General features: G+C 37.1%; 1 protein-coding gene across 4 annotated transcripts in view; it reads right to left on the reverse strand.

Moving 5' to 3' along the window:
• Window positions 1–4,058: 4,058 nt before the first annotated feature.
• CTNNA2 (catenin alpha 2) overlaps window positions 4,059–14,486 on the reverse strand; it is a 1,254,514-nt gene continuing 1,244,086 nt past the window's right edge. For 3 of the 4 annotated variants that reach the window (XM_066267520.1, XM_066267518.1, XM_066267519.1), the window contains one exon: window positions 4,059–5,232. In XM_066267520.1, coding sequence (XP_066123617.1) covers window positions 4,945–5,232 — 288 coding nt within the window. In that variant the 3' untranslated portion in view covers window positions 4,059–4,944. Of the gene's footprint in view, window positions 5,233–8,159; window positions 8,277–14,486 lie in introns of all 4 variants that reach the window. The other variant, XM_066267521.1, reaches the window with a different exon arrangement.

Below are 14,486 nucleotides of genomic sequence, written 5' to 3' on the forward strand. Positions count from 1 at the left end.
CTGTACATTTCTGTGAGGTCCAAATCATCTATCATGTTCAAGTTTTCTATTTCCTTATTGATCTTCTGTCAAAGTGTTCCACCCATTACTAAAAGTCGGGTATTGATATTTACTACTATTATTCTAGAGCTATTTCTTACTTCAATTGTGTCTATGTTTGCCTTATATATTTAGGAGCTTTGATGTTTGGTGTATAGATGTTTATAATTATCTTCTTGGTGCACTGACCCTATTATTATTATGCAGTGACCTTCTTTTATATAGTAACAGTTTGGATTTAATGTCGATCTTGTCTGGTACTAAGATAGTCCACCCTGCTTTCTTTTGGTTATTTGCATGGAATATTTTTTCAATCCTTTGTCAACCTATGTGTTTTCTTAGATCTAATGTCATTTGTAGCCAACATATAGTTGGATATTGAAGAAAAAGTCACTTCTCTCAGTCTTTATAGACTGGCTCTTTGAAGGAAAAAAAAAAAATCTTTTCTAATCAACCTGACATGAAAGCTTATGGTCTTCTCAGGCCTTTCTGAGCATGCCTGTTCTCTGAGCCTGTGTGTGTTCCTTTTCCCAAGTCCCCCACATTCATGGCTGCCTTTCAGTGTCTTATATACCCTAAGAGACTCACCACTGCTTCTTTTCAAGGTCTTAGATGTCCTATTGTATTCTACTGCCCACAAGCTACTGCCTCCATGAGCCCACAGGTTTGTAGCAACCCCTTCAGGTCTTATATGCCATGGTGACTGCAACTGCTTCTAGTAGCTCCCAACTTGATATCCAGACTATGCCACCATCTCTTGCTTAGTGCTCCACATTAAGCAATATAGAAAGCAGTCCCTTGGGTATCCCCAGAAAAGTCAGGACAATGAAAACTACTTCCACTCTTTTCCTTCAATACATGGGAAGAATGAGAAATTGGACAACTTCCTCTGTCCATGCTATGCCAGAGAAGGGGCAGGACATAGGCAAGCAAAAACGCCCCCAAATTTTCTTCCATACTGATTTTTTTTTTTTTTTTTTGCCATTTACTTGGCTGCTGCAAATGCTTAACTGATTTCTAGAATTTCCACAAAGTTAATTTGGTCAATATGTTGTTTTTTTTGTGTTTCCATGGGGAAACAAGGGTGTGGAGCTTCCTAGTTCACTGTCTTCCTATGACACTCCTCAGCACTAGTATTATTTAAAATTGTTATTAACAACAGCCTTTTGTAGCTAGTTGGCTTCCTTTCATTACCTTTAAGAATGCCATAATCTTTAATTGAGAAGTAATTACTGACCTCTTTGTTTTAGTTAATATGGAAAGGCACAGCAATAAAAATCTAATGACTTAGGATCTATTGCCAGCAAATTTATAGATTATAATTTATAAAATTCCAATATTTATTAATGTTTATTTTTGCTTGGTGATTCATCTATACATATTATTTTATAGGTATGCCAATAAATCATAATGTGCCAAATGAACGGGATAGAGAAATAACTACTGTGTAGGACTAGAGAAGTCAGAACATCCTGGGAACTAAAGTATTGGGTATAGATAAATGGAAGAAGTGGGATTGGGAAATGAGTAACTTATAATTATATTCTAAATAAAAGTTATCAATCAACAAATTTGATGAGAATGCAAAAATACCTACAAAAAAAAGCATATCAAAATTCAACATACATTTATGATAAAAACTTTCAACAAAGTGGTAGAGAGGGAACATACCTCACCATAAGATTGCAGATGTTTTCTCCCGTTTCTTTGGTTGTTCTTCCATTTTTTCTTCTTTGCTGTGCATAAGCATTTTACCTTGATGTAGTCTCAATTGTGTTTGTTACCCTTCCTTTTTTTTGTTTTGTTGCCTTGCAGACTTAAAAAGTCATCACCAAGAATGACAATAAGGAGCTTGCTGCCTATCTTTTTCTTCTAGGAGTTTTATGGTTTCAGGTCTCACATCCAAGTCTTTAATTCATTTTTAGTTAATTTTTGTGTACAGTGTAAGGTCATTCAGTTTCATTCTTTTGCATGTAACTGTCTAGTTTTCCCCATAGTATTTATTAAAGAATGTTCTAGGCCCTAGATGGTTGGTTCAGTGGTAGAGTGTTGGCCTTGCGTGTGGATGTCCCGGATTCAATTCCCAGTCAGGGCACACAGGAGAAGCGCCATCTGCTTCTCCACCCCTCCCCCTCTTTCTTCTCTTTCTGTCTCTCTCTTCCTCTCCTGCAGCCATGGTTCAATTGGAGTGAGTTGGCCCCGGGCATTGAGGATGGTTCTATGGCCTCCACCTAAGGCACTAAGAAGAGCTTGGTTGCTGAGCAATGGAGCAATGCCCCAGATGGGCAGAGCATCGCTCCCTAGTGGGCTTTACAGGTGGATCCTGGTCAGGGAACATGCAAGAGTCTATCTCTGCCTCCCCTCCTCTCACTGAATTAAAAAAAAGGGGGCTGTCCTTTACCCATTGTATATTCTTGGCTCCTTTGTCATAACATGATCATATATGTGTAGGTTTATTTCTGGACCATTAATCTATGTGTCTGTTTCTATGCCAATACCGTACTAATTACTGTAGCTTTGTAATATAGTAGTTTGAAATCAGGGAGTGTGATGTCTCCAGCTTTGTTCTTTTTAAGACTGATTTGGCTATGCAAGGTCCTCTGTGGTTTCATACAAATTTTAGGATTGTTTGTTTGTTCTATCTCTGTAAAAAATTACATTGGAAAATTTGACAGTGATTGTATTGAACATGTAGATTGTTTTGGGTAGCATGGATCATTTAACAATTTATTAAGTCTTCCAATCAATAAGCATGTAATATCTTTCCATTTATATTTGGGTCTTCAATCTCTTTCATTGGTGTCTTATAGTTTTCAGTTATTTATCTCACTTAAATTTATTCCTAGGTATTTTATTCTTTTTGATGACATTGCAGATAAGATTATTTTCTTAATTTCTTTTTTCTATAGTTCATTAGTAATGTAGAAAAATAGATTATTTTTGTATATCGATTTTATATACTGCAACATTACTGAATTTTAGTCCTCGAAGTTTTTTGGTAGAGTTTTCTACATATCATGTCATGTGGAAATAGTGACAGTTTTATTTCTTGCTGTCTAATTTGGTTGGCTTTTTTTTTTTCTTGCCTAATTTCTCTGGTTAGGACTTCCAATACTATGTTGTGTAAAAGTAGCTAGATTAGTCATCCTGACCTTATAAGAAAAGCTTTTCACCACTGAATATATTAGCTGTGTGCTTATCATATATGCCCTTTAATAGCTTTACACACATTAAGGGGCAGGGCAGTGGAAATAGTGATTAGTGTTAAAAATCAGCCTCTAGCTTTTATTGTGGCTTCTCAGCTTGGGTAGCATTTTCACTACCCATTGTTGGTTAGCAGTGGTTTGAGCAGAACCATGTCTAAATAAGATTTTTGACTATGTTTCTCTACTTCCATAAGTCCTTAGTCTCTTCTCTTTGAGACCTTGTACCTAAGCTAACAGCATAGTCCCAATGTGTGATCATATTGGTAAGAAGCACATATTTTGTCATAAATCTTCTGGAGACAGTGTAACTTGCTATCCTGTAAGGATAATTTAAATGGGAAGATTTGGAGGCACTCAGATAAATATTTGGGGTCCCCTTCTCACATCTCAGACCATAACTATAAGACTCATTACTTCGTAGTAATGACACAGAAGCCCTGTTTTTACAACTTAGATAAAAAGAATATTGAAATGAAAAATATATTGAAATTAATGGAAAAATATTGGATTCAGTTTTTCTCTGAGAACCCATTAAGTTTCCTTAAATTTAGCCCAGGGCTGAACATGGCTACAAAATATATACAACACATGACATTATCATTTTCAATTCAGTTTGAAAGCAAATAAAAACAAATGGAAAATATATATATAATACAGAAGCAATTCCTGAACACTAAGAATGACTCAGACTTCTTTACATATCACCTATTTTACTCCCAATTTTAAAAAACAAACACTTTCACCACTTTTCAAGATGTTGTTCTGCTCTTTTTATTCAGTATGCATTTAAAGAAAGAAAACGTTCTTCAGATATCAAGATTAAATGTGTTTATTTTGAGTTAGTGGATACAATGGCATAGTAGATACCAGCACTCCAAGCTACACCTATGGGTTTGCCTCTAAACCTTCACACATCGTCCGTGTCCACTCCTCTAACAATCCACCACTGGGCCTCCTATTTCTAGCGAAATCATAGTTCAAATAAAAGAAATAAAGTAAAAGCATGATTGGTCACTACGTTGTGCTTCCAGTGCCCCCAGATAGATAATTGTCTCAAATAAATGTTTGTTGCTTTCCATACAGGGGAAGAATTAATAGCATGAGCACTAGGCATGGCACTACTAGAAGAGAAAGAACAGAATACAGATTAGAAGAAGCATTTTAGGCTGGAGGAGTTAGCTTTCCCTTAGTAAAAAAGCCACATGTCATGGATGTGACTTCAAAGTTAAGTTGTTCAGTTCTCTGGGCCACACACTGAGCGTATTGGCGAGTACATTTTTGCACTGAAACAGAAGCAATACAAGCTTTATGTTCTACCATTACACTTCCAGATTTTTCACTTAATATACCTGCCAACCTCATGATTCTTGCATGCATTAGAATTTGCTCTTTTAGAGTTAAGTTTATTTTCCCCATCCCTCCCACTCCCGGAAACATTGCAGTATGAATTCTTCACCAAATTTTATGAGAATGTTGCAAAGAACAGCTCTGTGCCACCTCAGGACAGGACTTGCCTGTCCCCTCTCCAGGCTTACAGATGGATCAGTAGTATTGATCGTATCTCATCTTACATGCAGACTGCTCCCATAATTTCCCCATGCCAGAGGCATACGAGTTGGCAGGTATGCATATAAAAAATTGATTTAAAAACAAAAGGAAAAAAAATAAAGAAAAAGCTTTCTTAGTAAAGCCTATCGTCCTAGAAGGAATCCATTGCTTTGAATTCACTTAAGGCCTGTACAGGCGAAATGTGTTTCTTCTGAGAACCTCGTCTAACTCGCGTCTGGAATTCTTCAGGCTTTTCTCTCTTCACAAGGGGCTTCTTCTCTGGAGCCTTCATCTTCCAAGACACAACCGGCGAGTTGACAGCTGCTGTCCCATAGACCTTCTGGTATTTGGTCGAGGCCACATAGGATGCTTTTACCGTGAGGACAACAGCATTCATCAGGTTTTTAGCTGCCTGGATGAGCGATGTAGCACTGTCCAGCTAGAGTGAGATACACCTGGGTTAGTCAAGGCATAACAATCACAAGGTGGTGGTGCAATTTCACAGTTAAAACAAAGCTTTGCTTGTGCAAGTATACAATACTGTCCAAAGAAGCAAATTACTACATGATAAGGTGAATAGATTATAAAGCAGTCATCTATCTTTTCCCATCCCTACTCCCAAAATAAAAACAACAAGAAAAAAATGAGGATATCTATGATGCATAGTTTTATTAAAGTCCTGATATCTCTGAGGTAAAGCCCTTTTGAGCATGAAAGAATTCCAATGTTAATAGGTTTTCAAAACAGTCTCTCTCATGTTATTACATTAGGCTGATTGGTAATGGTCACAATTACTTAAATGTTTAAAAAGCATTTGGAAGGCACTGAAGAATAAAAAGGTATGAGGAATCACATTGTAATCATATGCCCTGCTGCTCCCCCACCCCAGGGGAAATATATCTCTATTATTTCTACATCCTGAGTTTAGGACTGGTAGGGATGAAGGCAACTAAACTGAGGAACACCCATAGGTTTCCAGACTTTTTCTCAAATGTTTATTAAGCTTGAAAATCCATTTGACTATTCCCAGGTCTCAAATATGCCTCCCATAAAAATGTCAATAACTGTGCCAGGCTGCTGTTGTAGGTCAGAGAGCATTCAGTGAGACCCCCATGTCCATGTGTTAATGAAATATTGATTAGCATTATGTGCCAAACATTACTGTCAGCACTCTGAATTTCCCCATTTAACTCTCACAACAATCTATGAAGTGGCAACTGTCCTTGTCATTTTATGGTGAGAGGACAGGTGGATGCAGAGGTCTAGGAACTTCCACAGTTTTCCACAGCTTAGGTGATAAAGTCTTACAGAATGGATTACTATACCATACTGTCATGTTGTTGGGCAGGATAATTTCAAAAAGGCTATGAAAAGTCACAACATGATCACAGTAGGTTTAGGAGCTCATTCCCAACCTCTCAGGCCAGGGACTTTTTCTTAGGTTATCTTTTCTCTGCTTTTAACTAGTTAGACAGTGTGGTACATACTGAATACGAGACCATTCAGTGTGTTTCAACCTTCTATTTCCTTTCCTTCCTAAACCACAGATGCTGGAAAAGAACAAAACTGCATTTCCCAGACTCCCTTTCGGCCAGAATTTTACATGTAACCTGGTGAAGGGACATGCTGCTCCAGCCTCAGGGATGCTTAACCCTTTGAGTAATAATAGTTTTTTTTCATGCTTGCTAACCCCTGAGAGTGAGTTTTGGGGTTTTTTTTTTAACAAAAAATAAAATTAGTTCCAGTTACAGTTTTATTAACTTAAAGTCATGTGTTTGATAAACAATTTATGGAAACAAGAAGAACATACATTTGCTTTTTAAAATGTTGCCTAACACATTTTTAAAATAAAGCAATCATACTCTGGATAGTCAGGAGGCACGAGGACGTACATGAACGTTCATACTACGCAAAGGGTTAAATACAGTTTGTTCATCAAACTTCTTTCAATATTGACTAAGGAAATATACCCATTGCCATTAGATGAGGAATCCAAGGATGTTCCTAAGCAATGTTGTTCCTAGTTGTTATAATGACTTGTTGTATAACCTGTAACTGATGGGACTATAGCTGCATTAGAGAATTGGGAGCCAGGCCTACAGCCTTTTGGGTACAAGGTGATAAGCAAAGTGTTTAATTGGAGGAACCACAAACACTGTGGCTTTCCTGTGTGATGCGATCAGCATTCACTTTAGCTTCTTGTCATTTCTTGAGACCAGAATGTGTCCCAAGCAGTGACCAAGAATATGCTGTTCTCTGTTCCATACCCAATATTAAAGCAAAATTAAAAAAAAATATTCATGACAAATAAACTCAATTCCTCCACCAACAAAAACCCCCAAACAGTGAGGTAACTGAGGGTAAAAATGGAAGTTGCTTTCTTTGTGTTAATTTTTTGCAGTACCATAGAACTGAGATTTTTACCACTAACAAAAATAAAATTAAACATCAACATTACATTGGCCTCACAATAATATAGATAAGCAAAGTGATTTGTGGACTAGAACCATGATTCAGTAAATATTATAACTGACTGCTTTGTGAGTTAATTCAACCAAATGGATAGAGGAACTACTTTCTCTACCACTTCTATTACACTATACAAGGTGCACAGATACCAAAATAACTGCTTAACCCAGATTGCCCAGTTTCTACAGCTAGCTAAGAAAAAGCAAGTTCTAGATTATTCATGTTAACAGAAGAGAAGCTAAGCATGGATTAGTGCGGTGATTCTCAAAGTGCAGTCTCTGAACCAGCAGTATCAGCATCACCTGTTAGAAATGCAATTTCTCAGGCCAAATCCTCTGAATCCAAACTTGCAATTCAGGGGATTCTGATGCATGAAAAAAGTTGAGAATCACTGAATTAATGAAACCCAAAGACTATCTGAAGGCTTATCTCATCCAATGATTTTAGGACTTTGACCATGCGTGAATTTGAAAATGTCATAGCCAGTTATCTGACTGAATTTCACTTTTTCCATCTTTTCTATTATACCCTCAGGTAGAAGTGTAAATAATGTAAAAAAAAAAAGAGATAAGATAGTAAAATTTTGGGACAATTAGAAGATCAGTCATGGCTTCTTAAGCTTGTGGATACTATATCCTTTGGCCAATTGATGATAAGTCTGTCAGGTTTCAAAAATAAGTAATATTCATAAAGTTAATTCTATTGTGCTATGGGTAAAAAGGGTGAAATGATAATAATAGCAGGGACAGTTCCATTGATTTGTGTCAGAGCAATAGAATTAGTAAAAGTAGTAGAAGACATGTCTATTGTATTATTAAATGGTTCCCAAAAAAGGAAATCTTGGGAGAATTGAGTGGATCCGAAGAGAAGAATTACAAGTAATTTGGAGATTTTTACCACAGATTCCATTTTCAGATAGATGGTGTCTAATGCTGCAGCAAAAATATGATAGCCTGTCTCTTCTTCAGAACCCCTTTGCTCTCCCAGCCTGAAGCAGGAATCCTGTGAATAAACCTAATACATTGGTCGAGAGTGAGACAGCTCTGAAATACACAGCCAATTATTTCATTCAAGCTACCTGGTAGGGCAGATGCTGATTTGTGGCAAGGCAAAGTGAGGGGGAAGGACCTGGCCAGCTAAACTTGAACAAATATACTCTAGACAATTAATCCAATCTAAAATTAAAACAAAATTTGACTGTTCCTTAAAACTTGAGTTACCAAAGGATATTTTTTTTCCATTTGCCCTATATTCAGTTGAATGAGGTAATTATCTACAATAAGACTTTGTTTTATTAAATATAGGTCTCCTTTATGCTTGTCCAAAAGAGCACTGAGACCTGGCTTCCAAGTGGCACATTTTTGAAAAAAAATAAAAATAAAGAGTAAAGCTACATGGCCAGGTAATTTCTTAACCACAAGGTTTTGGAGAACTTATTTAACGTAACTGCATTCTATTTAGTGATTTATACTGTAACCATGGCATTTTCAAACAAGATGTGCAAATGATTCTGTATAAATTTTTAGTAATAATAACCAACATTAATTGAGGAATTAACAGGTGCTCGGTATTGCCTTAGTCCTTTTTATTGCATGATTTTTTTAAAAAACCTTGAAGTAGGAACATTCATTACACACATTTTACAGGTGAACAAATTGAAGCTTAGAGAGGTAAGATAATTTGTCCTTCAGTAACTGGCAGAGCAGAGAATGGGACTAGTACTCTCTCTCTCCAAAGCTCACCACCTGAAGCACTACTATACTTCTCTGAAGCATCCTTCAAACTCTGGGTCTTGTTTTATTCAGCGACTATCTGTCATTCGAAATGAGCCTGTCTCAATTATTACCTGTCTGGGTGGAAGTCTGTCCTTTATACTTGGTAGCATCCTATAAACACCATGACTATATCTGGGGGAAAACTCCCTTTCACCTGATCTGTGATTTTTCATCTTATGTTCATGAATTCTTTATAATGGGACCTCCTGGCTCTGCTATGCTATTTCTTTGTACTCAGCCCCTCCCAGTCTTTCCTGGCCTTTAGGGTGTCTTCTGGCCCTGCATGCTAACTCATGGTGGCTGTGCCTGGAATCTGAGACACAGAGTTATCTTACATTTGCTTAGATTCCAAGAAGCAATTTCGCTACACAGTTGACGGGCTAGGGCTAAGCGACTCTAATTAATTGGTGTTCTGCGCCTTTATCAGTGCCGGTTGTACTAGCTCTCTAACAGCCTCAAAAGGGCCAAATCTCAGCTATTCCTCAAGCTGGCCTGCATATACACTGAACCTTTCTGCAAAAAGACTTGTATTTTTCCTGCTTAAGGGCTCTTCTATTCCAACTGGATGTCCATTCAGTTTCTATATCTAGTCTAAGAGAAACTGTTAATTTTCACCTACTTTTAAAAATAAGAGCTTACATTTAGCAAATGCGACCATGAATCAGTCCAGAGACTGATTCCCCAAGGTTCCTTTCTCTCATTCAATCTCACAACCACTCCTGGCACAGACTATTATGTTCCATTAGGATTTAGAGAGCCACACAGCTTGTCCAGGATCACATTCACATAAGAGGTGAAGAAGCCAAGATTTAAATGCTGGCAGCCTAACTCCAGAGCCCAGGGGCCATCTCTCCATGCTGCTTCCCAGAATCCTGTATGACAAAACAGTCCACAGCCCCAAATCTATGCTAGACTAATTCTCTGTTCCAATTTATAGGTCTCTGCTGTCCCTAAGCACAGAAATTAGGCTTCTCCTAATTCTATCACTATTCTTTTTAAATATCAAAGTACTATTTAAAAAAGGCAACAGATGTTTCCTCAAATCTTGTTCTATTACAGTCCATGAAAAGCAAATAAGGGTGGGAGAACTGTTGTACAGCTGTTTCCATAGGGTGTTTCTGGCTTTCTCTGCCTGTTACCACTCTTATCTCCTAACTCTACTCAACTGCTAATAGATCTCCCTCTCCCATTCTCACTTTGTGTTTTGAATGGAAATAAAATACTAGAGGGAAGATGAAATTTCACGAATTGGGATTCTGCCATTAATTGATATTTGTGCTGTTTTACTTCCTTTTGTCAAAAGACTAAGACTGTCATAAAAAGGGCTTAAAATAACTCAAAACTTTCAGGATCATCTGAAGAGTTCTAAACCTCCACGTCTTAAGTTCCATGCTATTTCATTAATATGAGGTTTACATCCAAGAGGTATTCAATTTCCATAGAAACAATTGTGACTGGATGACTCGAACACACTCCTTTAAAGTGCAACTACATTTCTTGAATTGCTGAATTCTCATTTACTCTCAACCCTTAAATCTATCCCTCCATCTTTCTACCTACTTATTTATTCATATAAGTATTTCTTCAGACACCTAGTGTGTATCTATTTTGTGCCAAACACTGAGGTTTAGTGTTCCACATAGACACATAAACTAATGCTCTATGATAAGTGCTTCAGTAGGATGTAAGATGCTAAAGGAACAGAAAGAATGGGAATCTATCTTGAGTCAGGGACAAAGTTGGAAAATAAAGCTTCATGGTGATCATGATAACTAAACTTGCTTTAATGCATGAAATAGAAGGTTGTTAATGAAGGACAGTTCTAAAATTTCTAGCTGGTATGACTGGGTACATATTGATGTTCTTAACCCAGATCTTAGAAATTCATAGAAATAAGAGGGAAGGTGAGGTGCTACAATGTTGTGTAATGTTGGACCTACTGCGTTTCAGGGTCTTTGTTACATATAGTTATCAAGGGATGGTTGAAATTAAGAAAGTAAAACTCAGTAAGCTAGATATGAGAAACCACGTGTTCTTATATTGCTCTTCTTTCCCGTTTCATGAACAGTGTTCTGCATACTATAGGCATATATTTTAAATGTTTCTAATTTCTTATCCCCTTCATATTATTTAGCATTTTTACAGAGAGATAATAAAAGGTCGAGTAAAATATTAAATCTGCATTCTTTTGTCAAGCTAAAAAGTCCACTAAATGTACTAAAACTTTTCTCAGTATTATATTTTCATTATCAAAATCAATATTCTTTTAATAATTGAAGAAATATAACACCATCAAAAAATAGCTTAACCATTCCTTTGACAGCCAAGGCTACTTCCTAGTTTTTAAGTAATCAGCAATCACTTAGTAATAATAGTGAACTTCCTGGGGCCAACCAGAAATAAAACAAATGCAGTTTAGATTTAACAGCTCATTTAAAATCACATATATAAAAAAGCAAATATAGCATAATCAAAAGTGCAAAGTAATGTAAAAGAGGTGGGGGAAAATGCATTGGATTCACAACATATAATATTGTAAATGGCTTAGGATATTAATTTGAGAGGGCTAGACATATAATTACAGAAAAGAATTAAAAATATCACTGAGTTTTACAGTAATCTCTTTAAAATATGCAGGTAGAGAGAGAAATACAACCTGGAAATGAGTCTGTTTTCAAAAGGCTGATTATCACCAAAATATAATAAAATACAAATGGCAGTTCATGAAAATCCCAGGGATGAAGCAATCCATCTTTGGATTAAAAGTAATGCAAATGCCATGAAGATACTGGGTCAGATAAATAGAATAAAATAAACCAACCCACTTGAAGGTGATCTTGAAATGTAAAAACGAAGGAGCTCACTTTGAACACCTCAAGAAACTCAGACATACATGGGAGAGGGAACCCACTTCCATTTGGCCTTAGGCTACCTTATTGTAATTTTCTCAAGTCAGAGCTGATAGTGCTACTGATTTTGAGCATGCTAAAATTGTTCTGCCAATATTGGTAGAGTCCCTTTCAGGTACTTGTAAGATCTTTTAATGGGAATAACTTAGTGTTTAACATAAGAACAAGAGATATTTTAATGGAACTATGCTATATATAATCAGGCCTGAGGTAGTATTTTTGGTGGGGAAGAAGTTGGGAGAATTGACAATAAATTTAAACACCTTGAGAAAACTGGAATCTTTCCACTGGGGCTGGTCATTTATTTTTATTTAAACAGTTATCTACTCAAAATGAGTCACAAATTGCTTGCAGAGAAGAAAAAACGTACTTTACAAGTCAGCTTTGCTCTTAATGAATGAGAGGTTAGAAACCGAGAGCATTGGAGCCTATTATCTGTCAAGAAGAACATTTCATGTTTAAAAAAATCCATGAGGCTTTGAAGAGATATTTGATCTCCTTAGAAACTCTGATACATTTGAAATACCTTGAAATATCTGCCTACTTTTTCCAGAGTCTATATCAACAACACTATTCCAAAAGCTCTAGCAAGTGCAAGGTAATAAATAACAAGCAAACAAAGACACAGTGAGAAGGTTCAGCCTAATCGCAACCTTCTCCACTTAATGGATGTTTACACAATTGCAAAAAAGACAATTCCTTTGTGGCAAGCCCTCACTTTAGTGTTCTAGTCCACTTACTCTTCCTCATCAAAATCAACAATAAAGTGTGTTAGCAAAGGTGGAGTCCTTCCTGTTAAGACAGTGACAGTGGTCAACACAAGACAGCAATTTGCCACTCATCCCTGTGGTGGACATGGCAGACATTATTAATCATAGCACTTTGTTCCCTCGGTATCTGCTGGGTGGCAGGTGCAATAAAACTTCTCTCCCTCCCTCCTCTAAGAGGTCACATTTTGACAAAGTTGTCAAAAACAACTTGCTATGTTATTTATTATACCTCTACCTCTATTTCTATATTTAAACTTGTTAAATACCTGTTTGTTTGTTTTTACTAATCAGATTGTAACAAATACTTTTATCTACGTGGTGCATATACTTTTTTGTACACTTATTACTGATACTGAAGTTGCTAATTAATGAAAACCATTAAGCAGAAGACATAAGGATTAACAAAAGCTTTTGGGGGGATGATATTAAACAAGGTGATAAAAATTAACCGAATATATTAAGAAGTGTGATGTCTGAAGTGAAAAATGACCGTCAGAAGTGTGCTGTGATTATTACTAAAAAAAAAAAAAGCTTCATTAAAGCTATTAACATTAGAACATTCACCAATTCTTAACTGCTAGCTAAAATACTGTGGGATAACCCCTGTCGAGTTGGATTACCCCCAAGGGTATTCCCATTTGATTATGGAATCTTGAAAAGCAAATGTTTTACAACTTTAAGTAGTGCATCAATCACCACAGAAAGGGGGACAAGAGATGTGTAATTTTTTCTGCAGGGCTTCCCTTAGTGAAGCCAGGGAGGCAGCTGGTGCTCTACCAACCCTGAAGGCCAGTTGTTAGGACATCTGGATGCAATGGCTCAAGATTAAGTTGGCAAAATCCTTAGCAGAAAAGCACTGCAAGCTCCTCAGATTGAGAAAAAATTCTCCACAGCATTGCTGAGAAATTTACCAATTGGCTCTCGAGTAACTTTCTCAACTGGACAAATTTGTGTCTTCGTTCTTAATTCATTTAGGTCCGTAGTAGCGCTTCATCGTCAGCCAGTCCACTGATTAACTGCTTTCATTTGCATTTTTTCAATTATAGGTAAGTAAACCTTGGGGACTCCCATGAAGGTTTAATTACAGTCAACAAATCTCCTAAATATGGCTTAGGGCTATTTTTCCCACCATTAAAGGCAGCACAGTTTTTGCTCAACCCAAACAAGGCTTTCTTGCTAACCTTGGAATCCCAAGGAGAAGTAGGAGTACTGAGACATTTTGATCCTTGGAAAGTTCTGAACAGGCATTTGTTTATCTAGTCAATCCCCACCTCTCTTCACTATATTTCTTCCTCCCTGCACCCTTTCTTCTCTCATACTTAAGGATCTCCTCTCTGGGTTGTTCCCACATAACAGCACAACCACAAGATATAAATCCAACAGGAGAAGCACTGCCAATGGAATTTTAGGGTCCCAGAATAACTAGGAGCTATTCCTGGGTAAGAAGACAATCTCTGCGTCACTACCACCCAAGGTACAAGCTTTGTAGCAACTCTTCACAAGGCTAAAGCTCTTTTTGCCTTCCCTATAGGAGAGCTAGCTAGCAGACCAGCACTGTTGATCTATTTCCCCTCGCCCCATCCTTTCTTCCTGAGCAGTATCAGCATGACTAGAAGACAAATCTAGGAAAAGCCATCATCCAAGAATCCTAGAAAAATAAGTCTTCATAATGAGCCACTAATGGACCCCAACTTTGTAGGAATGTGCTGACAAGTGAAGAAGGCTACTTAACACCTTATGAAATGGCTCCTAGACTCCAGCATGCAAAGT

Source organism: Saccopteryx bilineata, chromosome 3, assembly GCF_036850765.1.
Source record: "Saccopteryx bilineata isolate mSacBil1 chromosome 3, mSacBil1_pri_phased_curated, whole genome shotgun sequence".
Taxonomy (NCBI): Eukaryota; Metazoa; Chordata; class Mammalia; order Chiroptera; family Emballonuridae; genus Saccopteryx; species Saccopteryx bilineata.